Source organism: Doryrhamphus excisus, chromosome 12, assembly GCF_030265055.1.
Source record: "Doryrhamphus excisus isolate RoL2022-K1 chromosome 12, RoL_Dexc_1.0, whole genome shotgun sequence".
Lineage (NCBI taxonomy): Eukaryota > Metazoa > Chordata > Actinopteri > Syngnathiformes > Syngnathidae > Doryrhamphus > Doryrhamphus excisus.
Window position 1 is genome coordinate 12884028 of NC_080477.1, and position 17227 is coordinate 12901254.

The 17227-nt window shown below is 41.8% G+C and overlaps 1 protein-coding gene across 2 annotated transcripts in view; it reads right to left on the bottom strand.

Annotated features, from left to right (window-relative positions):
* The window catches only part of mindy2 (MINDY lysine 48 deubiquitinase 2), a 22748-nt gene extending 6948 nt beyond the window's left edge, over positions 1-15800 (bottom strand). The window contains exons 1-8 of one of the 2 annotated variants that reach the window (XM_058089397.1): positions 15560-15800; positions 14814-15492; positions 14486-14543; positions 12779-12843; positions 6962-7120; positions 6647-6749; positions 3496-3638; positions 2765-2938 (exon numbers count right to left, since the gene is read on the bottom strand). In XM_058089397.1, the coding sequence (XP_057945380.1) occupies positions 2765-2938; positions 3496-3638; positions 6647-6749; positions 6962-7120; positions 12779-12843; positions 14486-14543; positions 14814-15492; positions 15560-15768 (1590 nt within the window). In that variant the 5' untranslated portion in view covers positions 15769-15800. Of the gene's footprint in view, positions 1-2764; positions 2939-3495; positions 3639-6646; positions 6750-6961; positions 7121-12778; positions 12844-14485; positions 14544-14813 lie in introns of both variants that reach the window. The other variant, XM_058089398.1, reaches the window with a different exon arrangement.
* Positions 15801-17227: the final 1427 nt, after the last annotated feature.

Genomic DNA, 17227 nt, shown 5'->3' on the forward strand with positions numbered 1-17227 from the left:
TCATGAACTTTAAACTTTGCTCTTCCTTTCCCATTTTTGCTGCTCTATTTTATTTTCCAAATATAATAATCTTCATGCATGTTCTCCCCGTGCATGCGTGGGTTTTCTCCGGGTACTCCGGTTTCCTCCCACATTCCAAAAACATGCTAGGTTAATTGGCGACTCCAAATTGTCCATCGGCATGAATGTGAGTGTGCATGGTTGTTTGTCTATATGTGCCCTGTGATTGGCTGGCGACCAGTCCAGGGTGTACCCCGCCTCTCTCTTGCCCGAAGACAGCTGGGATAGGCTCCAGCACCCCCGCGACCCTTGTGAGGAAAAAGCAGTAGAAAATGAATGAATCAATAATCTTCGTAATTATTTTATTCCCATAATATTTTCACTTTATTCCCATAATACTATGACTTTTTCCACAACCTAATTCATGCATTCATTTTCTACTGCTTATCCTCATGAGGGACGCGGTGGTGCTGGAGCCTATCCCAGCTGTCTTCGGGCGAGAGGCGGTGTACACCCTGGACTGGTTGCCAGCCAATCACAGGGCACATATAGACAAACAACCATTCACACTCACATTCATACCGATGGACAATTTGGAGTCGCCAATTAACCTAGCATGTTTTTGGAATGTGGGAGGAAACCGGAGTACCCGGAGAAAACCCACGCATGCACGGGGAGAACATGCATGAAGATCATGAAGTCGCCAATTAACCTAGCCAGTCCAGGGTGTACCCAACCTCTTGTCTGAAGATAGCTGAGATAGGCTCCAGCATACCTGCGACCCTAGATAAGCGGTATAGAAAATGAATGAATTCATATTTTCATTGTTCGGGCAGATAACCTGTTTACGACGTTCCAAATATGTTTTTTACCACCCAATACTATTATATAGTATGCTGTAGAGTATACTACTACGCAGTTCTGCTTCTACTCCAATATAAGTGGCAAGTAAAGGCTGATTCTGATTCTGAAAAAGTGTTAATTGCAGCTGCAAAAAAAAAAAACAACAACACATTTTTCTCCTCAAACCAATCTTGTAGAAACCTGTGTGCCTGGGTAAATAATCAATAACATTTGGCAAAGCTATTGTCTCGTCGTTTAAGTGGACAATTTATCAGCACGGTTTGTGTATGAACAGATGGTTGCGGAAACCACTAAAATTGCAGAGGAAACAAAAAGCCGCTGAATAATTAAAGGTGCCAGTGGCGATGTTTGGTGCATTGTGGAGGTGATGTTCAGGGTGCGGTAGGAGCTTTTGGAAAGCCGGGGGAGGGAAAGGTGTAGAGGGGCTCAATTATAACTCATTTATTATTGAGAAATATTCACAAGGATGCAGCTGTGATTGGGATGGTGCACAAGACTCAGCTGCAATTATTTTTTTTACTAGTTCAATTCAGCAAATTGAAAAATGCTTTGTTTCCATTGTCAAAGGCAGTAAGCCGTACCAAAATAAATCTGTACTGCGCCACTTTTTCGCACCCTCCGGGTCAGTGGTACAAACAGCAACCGAGGAGGAGCATGGGGGGTCTCCTGGGGTTGGTGGTGATGGTGGCGGACACATTTGATTCGAGAAGAAAATGGGGACAGAATGGAACGGTGGAGATTGTGGAGTTCAGTCATCCCTCGACATTTTGCGGCTCCAACATTACGCCCTCACGCCATTGCAGTTTTTCAATAATGTATTCACTCATTCAATATAGACATATTTATATGTTTTTATAACCCCGAACGCCTGATCCTAACAACGGATTTATACATCTTTTATGGGTTTTTTTGCGCTAGAGGCAAAAAGAGGTGATAATGCAACTCTTCACTCATGGATTCCATTTCAGAGCAATTTTAAACGGCAGAAGCGCATTTGATAAGAGCTCCACAAAGTCATGTGGATGGAAAATTATATTATATTATATTATATGTTATATTATAAGTATTATATAATTATAAGTATATTTATATTAATTATATAATTATTGTTATTATTATATTATTTATATTAATCAATTAATTAATATTAATGTTTCATTTATTGCTGGTCTTGAACCAATTAACAAAGATAAACAGCGATGACAGTAAAACTGCAGCTTACAGATCTACGGCATAGCAACATTTCTATATTATATTATATTATATTATATTATATTATATTATATTATATTATATTATATTATATTATATTATATTATATTATATTATATTATATTATATTATATTATATTATATTATATTATATTATATATTATCCCGCGACCCTCGTGAGGAAAAGCGGTAGAAAATGAATTAATGAATGAATGAATTATATATTATATTGTACTGTATTAAGATATTAAGATATGCCTTTATTCGTCCCTCAGTGGGGAAATTTGTAGTTATATTATATTATAAGTATATATAATAGTATACTATTATAAGTATATTTATATTAATTAATTAATTATATTATTATTGTTATTATATTATTTGTATTAATCAATTAATTAATATTAATATTTCATTTATTGCTGTCTGGTCTTGAACCAATGAACAAAGATAAACAGCGATGACAGTATAAAACTGCAGCTTACAGATCTACGGCATAGCAACATTTCTAGCTGCGTGCTATCAAAATGTTACATTGATGCGCTTGGTTTTTGAGTATAGAGGCAAAGTGAGCCGCGTAGGTACCACGGCATGCAGGTTGGTCACCAACCGTTAGCACTTGTGGAATCATACAAAAAACTAGAGGTCCCACTGGTTCTGACAGCCTTGCCTGCGTCAGTGCTCAGACCTGGTCTATCTGATCCTGCTGTCCTCGATACACGGTCTCCGGATCAGACGGGGGCCTCAACCGAAACTCGGAATCGCAGAAGTTGCCATCTCCGTCGACGTTGTGGAGACTCTCCCACACCACTTTCTCCTCTGTGAGGAAACCTTGATCTGTAACCAGCAGGTAGAGCTGACCCTGAAGATAAACACACACACACACACACACACTCATCTTTTCATGCACTTGATTGTGGATGTATAAATGTACACATATGGTTACTTAAGGGTGTGTCACTTATGACTTAAGGGGTCATAAGTGACACACAAAGCTTCGCCTGCATTGGCAGAGATAATGTGTGATAGAGAAGAGTTCAAAACACAGAACACAAGAGTCACTTCCCGTCCTGCAGATAACAGGAAGAGTCTGCACCAGCTGCATTGGCAGGAAAAACAGTGCAGGCAGAAATGGTTAATGAGATTAATCTAATGATCAGTTACACGTCATAATTAACTGAATGACTGCAGATTGTATGCGTGTTCAAATGAAATTAAACCATTACCATAATGAATGAATGACATCATAAATGAATGATACCGCCTCTCCTTGATCAGCCCGCCCCATGTAAATACGTCCATCACTTTATGCAGGCTTCGCTACACATCTTAAAATAAAGCCTGGAGCTCTGCAAACTAGCCATCAGTCAACTACAACGATGTGCCAAATCCTGGCACGGACGGGGTTGGCGCTTTTACCTTATATTTAATCATGGTGCTGAAGTGGTTATTCCTGAAAAAGACGCAGAGCTCGCCCTCCTGCACGGTGGATGTAAGCTCACACAAGCCGTGGTATGTTAGCTGTGTGGCTGTGCTGTTCAGAAACTGCTCGGCCACAATACCTGCAACACACACATGCACAATCCTGATCATTATTGCTGTTACTGTATATAAATATAACTACATCCTTGTTTGTCACTCATAAATAGGGTTGAGCATCGTCTGAATTTGAACGATTCCTAATGATTCTCGAGTCTGATAGTAATGATCATAAAATTTAGCATGTTTTAAATAAGGGCACTAACCAGAACTATCTATTTTGGAATGAAATGTTTGAACTTGGGCTGCACGGTGGTTGAGTGGTTAGCAGGCAGGCCACACAGCTAGGAGACCCGAGTTCGATTCCACCCTTGGCCATCTCTGTGTGGAGTTTGCATGTTCTCCCCGTGCATGCGTGGGTTTTCTTCGGGTACTCTGGTTTCCTCCCACAAAAACATGCTAGGTTAATTGGCAACTCCAAATTGTCCATAGGTATGAATGTGAGTGTGAATGGTTGTTTGTCTATATGTGCCCTGTTGATTGGCTGGTGACCAGTCCAGGGTGTACCCTGGCCCGAAGACAGCTGGGATAGGCCCCAGCACGCCCGCGACCCTCGTGAGGATAAGCGGCAGAAAATGAATGAAATGTTTGAACTTGGGCTGCACGGTGGTTGAGTGGTTGACACACAGGCCACACAGCTAGGAGACCCGAGTTTGATTCCACCCTCAGGCATCTCTGTGTGGAGTTTGCATGTTCTCCCCGTGCATGCGTGAGTTTTCTTCGGGTACTCTGGTTTCCTCCCACAAAATCATGCTAGGTTAATTGGCGACTCCAAATTGTCCATAGGTATGAATGTGAGTGTGAATGGTTGTTTGTCTAAATGTGCCCGAAGACAGCTGGGATAGGCTCCAGCACGCCTGTGACCCTCGTGAGGATAAGCGGTAGAAAATGAATGAATGAATGAAAGTTTCTTTCTACAGGAGTACATTTTCACAAAAGATGTTTACTTTTAAAAAGCTAATGAAAAACTAATCCCACATTTGCCTTAGTACCGGTTCTCATTGATGCTCGATGCCCAACCCTACTCATAAACAGAATGGGAAAACTGCAAATATTCTGGAACACCCACTTTTATTTGACACGGGTGGTGTTCGGGTGGTATTTGTTTCTAAATATGTTTATTATTATCTCTGCTAGAAGGTTATGCTTTCACTGACGTATGCTAATTTGTTCACAGGATTATGTAAAAACTACTTATCCGATTTCCATAACTCCTTTGAGGGTGAGCGGATAGGTCAAGAAAAAACCCATTTTGATGTTTCCAGTAAATAATGCAGGGGAAAAAATCAGACATATGTTAAAGTAATGATTCATTCATTACATCAATTTCTATCCCTACGATTCAACCATTGTCATGTGGTGCTGCTCTGCTGCCTCTTTCTTGTATTTGTTGCAGTTCGCTTCCATCTGGCTGGGAGGAGCTCATCACCTGCAATCAAATTCATCTGGACTATTTAAACCCTGCCATTCCACAGACCTGTTGCCAGATTGTTGCTGATTCCATGCCTGTGTGCAGCTCCTCCTTCCTTCATGTTCTGTGTGTTAGCTCCTGCTAGGTTTTCAGCAGCTCCTTGTGTTAGTTCTTCTATTTTTTCCCGTGGCTAGTCCCGGCTACTTCTGTTGTACTTTGTTTTTGTCTCCTTTGTGTATTTTTTTGGGTTCACAGACTCATTGTAATAAATTTTGCTACACGCCAACTCGACTCTCTGCATCTTGGAATTCAGTTACTGGCCCACAGCCCATTGTTGAATGCGGCCTGTTATAAGTAAAAAATGCTGCTCAGAAAAGCATTTTCAAGTACAAAAATGACCAAATGAACTAAAATGCAAATACAAGGCATTCAGAAAACGCATTCATGGTGTGATACACAAGCACAACAGGCTTTCATTGCAGGTTGGAATTATCTTACAATAGGCACAACAATGCCTAATAAAAATAAATAAAAACACAAGCTACCAACGTCACTTCCTGTGCGCCTTTTAACTCCGCTCCCTGAGGGAACACATTTACAGCAACACACATTTTCTGTTTTTGTGTCTACTATGTTGGGTAATATGAACTTAAATGTAACTATAGGGGTGTTATGTCATGTTCTCATGATGTTAAAACGTACATACTTAGAAACAGGTCTATGCTATTCCATTTATAAAGAAAGAATCGTCCATCCATCCATTTTCTATGTTGCTTATACTCATTAGTGTCGAGGGTATGCTGGAGCCTATTCCAGCTGTCTTAGGGCAAGAGGCGGGGTATACTCTGCACTGGTCACCAACCATTCATTCATTCATTTTCTACCGCTTTTTTCTCACGAGGGTCGCGGGGTGGCTGGAGCCTATCCCAGCTGTCTTGGAGCGAGAGGCAGGGTACACTCTGGACTGGTCACCAACCAATCGCAAGATAAACCCAAGATAAACAAGGTATTACGTCGAGGTACTGCTTCTACACTACTGCAAACTCCAACCTCAATAATAAACATCAATAATCAGCCAATGAAAACAGGGCATTGTGGTTTCTGATGAAACTACTGCACTGAATGCCATTACAGGCTTGTGCAGGACTATCTAATGAAATGTTTGGCCAGACAACCGCTCAGGAAACCTAGCGTTGAATGGGCAAATATTTGGTGTCCAAGTTTGGTGGTGAGGAAAGTGTGAGTTGTGTAAGTAGGTCAGTGATGTGTGGCCAAATGCACGTTCTGCTTTTATTTGAACTTGGCTCGTGGTTTTGTGTCAAGTGTGTTTGCCCTGGTAAGTCCGGGAAGAAGCATCTTGTGCTATGATGCCACTAAAAAGACAGATTTTATCCCCTCTCTCTGTCCTGCCTATTCAATATTGTACTTGTGAAGTAATAAGGGAACAATCCAAAATGTAATACTAGTCAGAAAGTCAGGAAAATAATCTGATATAAATGGCAGGAAGTGAGGTCTATTCATGAACGAAACAAAGCTAATCAGACAAAAATATGAAATATGTTGCATTCTGTAATGAAACACAAAGAGAGAGCGAAGAGAGAGAGACAAAAAAGTAGTGACCTTCGCCTGCCAGCTCACTGTTGTCCGACTGTTTACAGGATATTATCTTCTCCACCAGCTGGTTGTAGCTGCAGTTGCCCACTGCCTTGACAATGTCATGAATCTGCAAATAAAAGATACAAATTGTGGGGGAAAAAAAAGCATTCATCAAGAAGTGACGCAAAGCCATGGAATGTTTACATTTAAAAAGTCAATGATTGTAGTGGCCACACTGCCTTCTCAGCAGCCATTTTCTGCATTTGCAGATGAATTTGAGTTAAAGAATGGTTAAGATTGACTTCAGGGATGCCTACTGAAGCGGCAAGGTCAACTTACCTGGGGGTCGACCAGCCAGCCGTGGAAGAGAGGGATGTCCAAGAGATCAAACACAATGCATTCTGGTGTGTACTCAAAGACCCGCACCCCTGTGAACTTCACGTTGACATCCAGGCCTGTTTGTAGTTTGTGCAACACTGCCATGGCGTCACTCATGTTCTATGAAAGGAGAAAACATGAAATTAATGTACTGTAGAGGAATACAATCATTTCAACATGGGGGTAACAAAAAAATCAATAAAAACAAACTCTGTAGAGAGAAGACAAGGCCAACGAATAATAAAGTAGAAAGCACTCGGTATTCAACCATGATACAGCATGATTTATGAATTGATACATTTTTGAATACAACATTTATAGGTCAGAAAAGTGGAAAAAGCATAATAAGGTCAATTTGGTATAGAACAGGGGTCTCAAACTCAATTTACTTGGGGGCCACTGGAGCTAGGGTCTGGGTGGGACTGGGCCGCATCAGGTTTTCCAAAAGAAAAAAAAAAAACGCATTTATTAAGAACAGAAAAATGAATAAACTTTGCTTTGGTTGCGATAAAATAAGCTCTGATAAAACATTCCACTGTTCTCAAATATCTTACTTTTTATTTTTCTACACAAAATAAGATGAAAAATAAATAAACAAATCAAGAATAAAGAAAACCAATCAATCAGTAATAAATAAATAAATATAATAATAATAATAAAACGGCAAATAATAAAAACTTAAGAAACCACATATAGTTGGTGGGTAGACAAATTATTTTTTTCAGATTAAAATTAACAAAGCATTATTAGAGCCCTGTAGACATGACAAAACACGACTATAGTCACATTTATACTCTTTTTATTTACAACATATTGCGCAACTGCAGGGTCTTGAGAAACATGCTAACTTGCAAACTAGAGAGCTAGCGACCTAAACGGTAGCCTTCAAGTTATTTCCTTTAAACTTAAATAGCCAAAAACTTACCACTTCCACACGGATAGGGAGGATAACTATGAACAGTTATTTAACCTTTAACATGAACATTAATCAAAAGTAATAATTTTTTCTGGGTACATGATACCATACAGCATCCATATCAAACTTGCGCGGGCCACACTAACATTAAACTTTCATATCAAGGCGGGGGCCTCAAACTAGTGTCCTGCGGGCCCCATTTGGCCCACGGGCCGCATGTTTGAGACCCCTGGTATAAAATGACATTTTCAGTAGAATATTTTATGAACAAACACACTACAAAAACATAACCTTCTTGGTGCTAGTTATCACAATAAGATGTGCTTTAACTACACAGCCATGAATTCCAAGCTGTACATTAAAGCCTGCAAACAGGGATTGATTTCAAGAAACCATTAGCTGTTCCTACTGCTTTACAGCAGCACTGTATCAGCTCTTCAGGTTTGTCCAGTTAGTCCGTGTCAGGACTCCTCAACTACATCATGAAGAGGGCCAAAGTTTCAAAAATGTAAAGACCCAATAGCCGGACATTATAGCCGGACCCATTATATTCACTTGACATTTACATTTTGACTGATTTTTATTGTGAGTGACTTTCAAACATAGCATTTCACAAACTTAAGCTCTGTGTTTTAAACAATGTTGCTGTAGTGCAGTGCTTCTCAAATAGTGGGGCGGGGGGTGTGCGTGACGGGCAGGGAGGACTTTCAATGTTATTGTAGACCTGCCAACATGTACCCATTTATCTTACTCAGCATGCAATATGACTCTTGAATATGTCTTCGGGCGAGAGGCGGGCTACACCGTGGACTGGTCGCCAGCCAATCACAGGGCACATATAGACAAACAACCATTCACACTCACATTCATACCTATGGACAATTTGGAGTGGCCAATTAACCTAGCATGTTTTTGGAATGTGGGAGGAAACCGGAGTACCCGGAGAAAACCCACACATGCATGGGGAGAACATGCAAACTCCACACAGAGATGGCTGAGGGTGGAATTGAACCCTGGTCTCCTAGCTGTGAGGTCTGTGCGCTAACCACTCGAACGCCGTGCGAATCATTATTATTCATTCATTCATTTTCTACCGCTTTTTCCTTACGAGGGTCGCGGGGGTCCTGGAGCCTATCCCAGCTGTCTTCGGCCGAGAGGTGGGGTATACACTGGACTGGTCACACTTATTTATTATATTAAAATCTTGTCTTGTCCTGTTCTCATGGACTCAATCTCATGCATCCTCTTGTCTACTGAGTTGGGTGTCATGTGACACTCCTACTGCCAACTAACAAAAAAAGAAAACGTCAATGCACGCGAAGAAAGTAGAGCAAAAGTCATCGTTTTAAATGAAGAGGTCAGGACTTTGTATTGCCCTGTAAAGTAGCTGCACCAGCACACATCCCTTTATATGTAGAAGTATGTGAATGTACAAGTGCCAAGCACCCACGCACCTAGAACCTGATGAAGCCGACCCATTCGTCCGTTCAGCCTCAAAGCATCTCCCAGCTGGCTCAATGCCAGACTGACATTAAAGTCTGGGCTCAAGATAAGCATTGCAGCTGAGCCCTACAACTCTGTTATGACAATGGCACTGGAGCGCTTTTACGTTTTCATTAACTACTGGGGGGGGGGGGGGGGGGGGGGACACAATGTTGTGTAAAGACTGAATCACTTGGTCTCTGAGCGGACTGCTGCACAATCAAATTAGAGCCGGTAGAACAGCTCTATCAATAATTCAGCCCCTATAAAAAATAATAACGCTCGCTTTTGATTGACACAATGTTTATGATTGTGGTTGTAATTTGCAGTGGTGTACAACTGCATTGCCTCATTCTGATAGCTGTTTATAATATTTAATGTAGCTAAATATGGTAACCAAAATATTCGGAACATCTCTCTCAAAAACATGCTAGGTTAATTGGCGACTCCAAATTGTCCATAGGTATGAATGTGAGTGTGAATGGTTGTTTGTCTATATGTGCCCTGTGATTGGCTGGCGACCAGTCCAGGATGTACCCCGCCTCTCGCCCGAAGACAGCTGGGATAGGTTCAAGCATACCCCAGCGACCCTAATAAGGATAAGTGGTGTAGAAAATGAATGGACAAGCAGAACAGAAATTCATCATGGGGCGGCCATCTGTCTCAACCAGTTGGGCTGACAAACGTTACATCATGAAAGAAAACAATATATTCCAATGAAGCGATAGTATTTTTCAGTTCACAGCTGAGATGAGCACCATGAGCCGAGTGCGCCTTCTTGCTTTGACGCTTGTCGGATGATGGAGTGAGGTGTAAAGCCTTCGGCCCGACCCCCTCTAGAGTGTGTGCAGATTAGGCCGCTTGCAAGCATCACGGATGGCGGGATTAGCGGAGCCTGCATAATGGACCACATCTGCTCCATCCAACGGTAGATGATATGATTAGCGCCACATCACTCGCACTTATCTGGGCTCTTGATGGATCCTTCTATAGGAGTTCATTATGAACAGTAAGAGACAGAATACAGTCAACCCTCGCCACTTTGCAGTTAAAATGACATGGATTCACTCCATTTTTTCAAATATATATTAACAAATAAATCATAATTCATAAATAAATCAGCATTAATTAATAAATAATCATACAGTATGCATATTTAAGTTATTGTGTGAGTTTTTATAGTTTTCTATGCCGCTGTATGCTGGGTGAGAAGCAGGGTACATATTGACAAACAACCATTCACACTCACATTCATAACTATGGACAATTTGGATTAACCTAACTCCACACAGAGATGGCCAAGTGGAGAATTGATCCCAGGTATTCCCGATCTGTGTGGCCACCGTGCAGCTCCATTTTCATAAAAATGGCTAAATTAACTAAAAAAAGATACAAGGCATTCAAAAGACATTGACATACACTTGTAACTATGGGCTCTAATTTCGTAGACCAGGCGCTGCGCTGCGCACCCACACCTCCAACCCTCCCACCGGTGGAATTGGCAAAGAGGGAGGAGTGTAATCTTAACCAATCAAATGAATGCCTTTCATTGCCTTTAAAGGCACTGAACTGGACTGGATTGCGTATCTTACCAATGGGGTCCATATGCAGACCTTTTTTACTATACACAACAAAATATGATGCATTATATGTCATCATGTCTCTTCAGTTATACGTATTTTTCCTTGCAAGATGTTTATGATACCATTCATTTGATCACTGCAAAGGTACATGCAACATCAACACAACATTTCTGCAGTGATTTTTGCAACATTTTTTTAAGTATCTATTGCTCAACATGGCCAAATATTGGACACTGGACTCTTAGCTTCCACAGCTCCTCTAAGTAAATATTTAGCAACCGCTAAAGAGCAGCAACTGCTATTTTAATCCTCATACACTCGTGTGACAAATGACGTATAACCGTGAACTTAAAAATAGATCTGTTATGAATTCCTATGGCTCAGGCTGGAGTAAATGGTCACAATCCAACAGGCAATGAAAAAACAAAACCCTTCAGAATGCAAATAGGAGGGCACATGTTCACACTCGAGACCTGAGCTTCCAGCCTGTTGCGGCCCACAGACACCCACATACATTAGAGCTTCCAGGCCGGAGTCTAGGATTAGACCACCATAATTACCGTGTAACACAAACTCAAGCCCCTCCCTAAAGACGCCGCTGATTTATTTAAGAAGTTGCATTTCAGCCCCACTCAAATTTAGAAAGCTTGTGCCACTGAGCATCAACGAATGAGCAAACACGCTGCCAATATTTCTTCAAATCATTCACAGATGTGCTGCTGAAGGAAAGAGAGGCCGCAACGTAGGCAGGCCCGCTGAAGATGGGAGGAAGTGGAGTTCCATCTCCAAACCAAGTGCATGGTGAACCACACAAACACACACACACACACACACACACTCGCTCTAAAGGCTCAGCAAAAGCCTCAGTAATAGCCTAAAGCTGAACCCAGCCATGCGTCTCTAAGCATTTAGCACTGTTCCAAACAACATCACACACTCCTGACCTCTGTTGTTCCCCGAGTCTTGCAAGACATATCTTATGTAATACAGAGCGGATGAATAGACCTTAGCTCCACTTTTATGAGGTGGGTTATCAACTCTCAGTTGAAATCTACAGTTAAGAACCTTCCCTTACCGTTAATGTTAATAGTATAAACATGCAGGCATAACAGCCAGGCAGCATTGTGCAAAACATCAATACTGGTGGCCAAACAGTTGCTATCATAATATTTAAGTGCTGCTAAACATAGGAAATACAAGAGCTGTATTAAAAATGGTATTAACATCCATCGCTTATCCTCACTAGGGTCGCAGATATGCTGGAGCCTATCCCAGCTGTCTTTGGGCAAGAGGCGGGGAACACCCTGGACCGGTCGCCAGCCAATGGAAGGTACATATAGACAAACAACCATTCACACTCACAGTCATACCTATGGACAATTTGAGTCGCCAATTAAACCCAACATGATTGTCTTTGGAATGATGAATGATAATGAAAAGATGCCCAAGCAGAGATCTGAATCCAGGTTTTCCCAATCTCCTCACTATGTGTCCTTCCTGTTAACCACAAGCACCTATTAATGCCACACTGTTGACATTTGAAAAAATAGATTATTACCTGTTGTGCAAGTGCTTACCTAATATAGTGGTTGGGGACAGTGCGTACTGTATTTAGTAAAAACTAGGATTGCTCCAATCAATCGATCACGGATCGGTATCACTGAAAATGCACGCTATCGGTATCGCCAAATACCGGTTTTAAAATCAGTGTCGGGATCAGTATTGGCAGCATAAAACCCTGATCGGAACATCCTTAGCAAAAACCCATGTACCCAAGGTACATACTATAGGACTTACCTGCTCATAGTTTAGCCGCTGAGCCTCTGAAATCTCTTTAGGTTTGGTCTCCAGAATGTAGTCTCCTGCAAGGGGGAACATACAGATTGCTCAGTAAAGACAGGGAGCCAAATAGTTTTCAGACAAGGTTCGACTCCTGCCAACTTTTCCCACAGTACAAGCAGAGTATTGAGAGGATTGCAGTGTCACGTCAGAGTTCTATCGAGCCGGGTCTGTCTAGCTAGGGCTAGTTCCCCCCCATAATCATGACGCATGAATTGAGATGGAAATGAGTAAATACACTCTTGTAATGGCCGTGGCAGTAGTATTAGAGTCAGCTATTTTTTGTCACTCTTCATCAGGCTCACCAATTGGAATATTTTATATAATATAATATATATTGGAATTCTACTTGGAATACATTCATTCATTTTCTACCGCTTTTTCCTCACAAGGGTCGCGGGGGGTGCTGGAGCCTATTCCAGCTTTCTTTGGGAAAGCTTTCTACATCCTGGACTGGGTGTAGCCAGCCAATCACAGGGCACATATAGACAACCAACCATTCACACTCACATTCATACTCACATTAACCGAGCAAGTTTTTGGAATGTGCATGCACAGGGAGAACATGCAAACTCCACACAGAGATGGTGGAATTGAACCCTGGTCCTCCTAGCTGTGAGGTCTGCACGCTAACCACTCGAAATTTTCTTTCATTTACGTTACTATTCACAGAATATAACTTGTTTTTACACATGCATGACAGTTGAAAATGAGGTTGAGTAAATATTCTTGAATGTTTTTATGTATGTATTGACTGAAGAATTCATAAATCAACAACACAATGTTTTGCTATTGTAATCAAATTAATTTGACGGAGAAAAACAGAAAAAGCTAACCGATTAGCTCCAGCGAGCTGTCGATACATTCCACTGTCAGGCTGCTGAGTGGCGCTCTCCACCCCCTTGGACTCTGCATCGTCACCTATTTGTCATCCTTGTCCTTTGTGTGTGTTGATGCAGTATTACAACACGTTGGGCCGAGATTAGAAACCTCACAGCATTGTCATAGCGAATAAAATGAGGAAGAGGAGCAGGCAATATAGTGGGCCTATTGCTGAAAGACGATTCTTTGTCATTGTAGCTATAATGTCTATTTGAGGCATGGATCCCAAATAGTAGAATTCTCAATACTGCACAGGAAAGCGACTGAACTACTGCTCATAACAAAACGTCTGTTTTGCTGTGATTTTGAAGCGGTACATTAATTATGTCACATGTTGCACAACCACAAAGCAGGAATGACACATTAGGATTTCCCCCTGCACTTGGTCACATCCGCTTTTTGACACATGAGGCACATTCTTCCACCACAATATTAGGCACACGTGCACAATGCAAATTAAAATATCAATATTATAATAACGATGGATTAGATATACAGTATATAGAGGTACCAAAGGCACTTCACAGTAAACCCATTACTCATCCACCCAGTCGCACACTGATGGTGGTGGTTTGTAATCTACATCATCCACAGATGGAAACATGCCAATGGCCTCTCCGACCACCAGCAAACATTCATACACTGTGTTGAGGAAGGGGGGGGGGGGGGGGGGTGGAACCACCAGCCATCCAGTTTCTGGCCAACTTAGCTCTACCTCCTGACCCACTGCCGCCCAAAATAACAGTTCCCTTGTGATAAATTAAAGATTGAATGGCTACTCACCAAGATACTCCATCAGTTGCTCGGCTGTAATAATCTCCATCATAGGAGGCATCTTAACCTGTGAAAAAAACATTATTTATTTTTATTAATGTAGTTCATGGATAGTACATCTATACTGCTATACAATAAGTGCACTGAGAACTCTAAAGTATATCCGTGTTTAATTTGTTTAAGTGTATAAGTGCTATAGTCCCTTGTGAAGATGGTTGCCGAAATATGATATGCGTGGTCACTTTGGAGAGATACTGTACATGCATGTTAAATGATGGTCTGCATATACAGAAGCTTGTTAATAAATATGTATATGTATTTCTATTTAATGTGTTACCTTCCAAGCAAGCAGGAGAACGTTCATGATGGCCAAAAGCGGACAAGGGCCGTTCTCGTTCTGGGTGATGATAGGCGTGTTCTCCTCCCTCCATTTGATCCACTTTATATGGTAAATTGACTGACCCGCCACCCGGTCCTTGGCGCACGTAGCCTTGGTGCCATCCAGGCCGAACTCGTTCTGGAGGGCCAGGGCCAGTCCTCGGTCCTCCAGGCCCTCGCTGTTCAAGTCCGAACTGGGACAGGAGTTGAGCTTGGAGAAGGACTCCAGCGAATCCAGGCTCCGGGACTCGCACCCACCGAGACTGGCATCGGGGTCGCTGCCACTTGCCAGTCCCTCGGATAAGGCGTGTGGTGCGTTTAGGTCCGCTGTGATTGTGCACAGATAGGTCGGTTTGGCAAGTTTAGTCGGTTCGCTTTCTTCACAAGCCAAAACGTGGCTTTCCTCTACACCTGCGCTTTCCTTTGCGGGAGGTGCGGGCGGCCCGTCGCTTTGGTTGTTTACTAACTTTGAGGCACCACCTTCCTTATCTGGTGCGGCCACGACTGGCTCAGTACCCGTCCCGTTACTGATCTGCTCCCCGGATCCGGACCCGCGCTCCTCGACGTCCTTCCTTCCTTTTTGCACAGGCAGGACATCGGCCACGTCCGCCGATTCACACTTCCCTGCAATCAGCGTGCTGGGATGATCGGCGGTGATGTTATTACAGCTATCGGTATCAAGCAAAGTACTGAGAGAAGCCTCACTATTTGTGCATTTCTCGGCTGTTCCTTTCACGCCTCCCACGGTCGGAGCGTCGCCAGTGTCCGCCCCGATGGTGGTGCTCCCGACAGTGTCTCGATGCACGTCTGCATTTTTCTCCATTTCGATTTATCGACTGTCGACGAATTCTAGCTGAATTGCAGCAGTAGATTCGGTCCAAAAGACGCCATGACAACTCTCCCAGTGACGTCATCAGAATGAGTTGTTTTCAAGCAGAGTTGGGGGCGCTAGAGACACACCAGTCAGGCGGTGCTGCGTTTGGAGACCCTCGTATAATTGAGACTTCTTATGAAGTATGGCAACACTTGTAAATATATACAGTATATGTTATAAATACATATATATATATATATATATATATATATATAGTATATGTTATAAATATATACATGTATATATGTTCGATATTCACCTCTAGGCCACGTTATGAGCATTTGCACGGACTCTGGATCCGGGAAAAGCAATGTTTTCTTTACTAAACAAATTTCAGTTTATGATAAACACAATGTGTTTATTATTGTGTTTGTAATTTGCATTTAATGTACAACTGTCTTCTGTATCATACCAGGTTGTTTATTGGTTACTGTAATATTGTGGTTACCTCATTTCGCCACATGAGAAAGTGAAAATATTAAAATGAAATGAATCTCTTTCCTTGAAGTTCTTAATGATCTGATGTATCCGTTGTTTTCGGGGCAATTTTACAAGCGGCAATATCCTTGCATGTGATGCCCTTTTTGTGCTAAGCAATAATGATTGCACATGTTTCCTTGCAAGTAACCATGGTTAACAGAGGAAGAACAAAGATTCCAAACACAGCCCTCTTTTTTAAAGCTTCCACTGTTCCACTGTTCCACTGTCACTCAAACAGGATGACAGTTATCCCCAGCTTTTGTCGTTGTCGACACTCTCCCCTATTTTAACCAAACAATCCCTAACATGGTGTCAGTTGGTCCTTTTGTGGCAGGTCTGAAATGCTGTGGGAAAGTTTTTGGGGATTCTTTCTTTTTCATGACAAAGAAGAACATTGCAATTAATTGCCATTCGTCTTATGACTCTTCATAACATTCTGAAGTGCACTTTGTAAAAAGCAATACTTGTGTCATTCTCAAGACAGTTAGCCATGACTGTAGATGTGACCCGAAATACTCTAAAATGACACACAGCAATGTCAGTGGGGGATACTAGTGGCTGGGCCAACTACAGTTCATTTTAAAGAATTTGCTGTAGCATAAGACAATGCTATAATGGCTACAATTTTGTTCTAATTTTTTTTTTATCTGTGTATCCAAATTAATAATTTGTCATTTCAGAAATGGCACTGATCTTGACTAAATGTACTCTTGTATTTTACAAACAAGAGAAAATGTTTGATAGTTCTAGGATTATGGTTTTCTTTACCTGTAGGACCATGTTTACGTCAATAGCTTGTTTTTTCTCCCCAGATTTTCTGACGACACTGCATGAACGGCTTCGCCACATGTAGTAAGTATCTACAGACGCACGAGGGCAGCATTTCCTCGATTATACAGTACAGTACACAGAACTCAATGGCTACTAGGCATAAAAGTCAAACTCCAGCCACTGAATCCGTCCATTAATGAAGCCTCACTTAGTACGTTAAACATCTGCATGACTGGAAATGTCCCTCT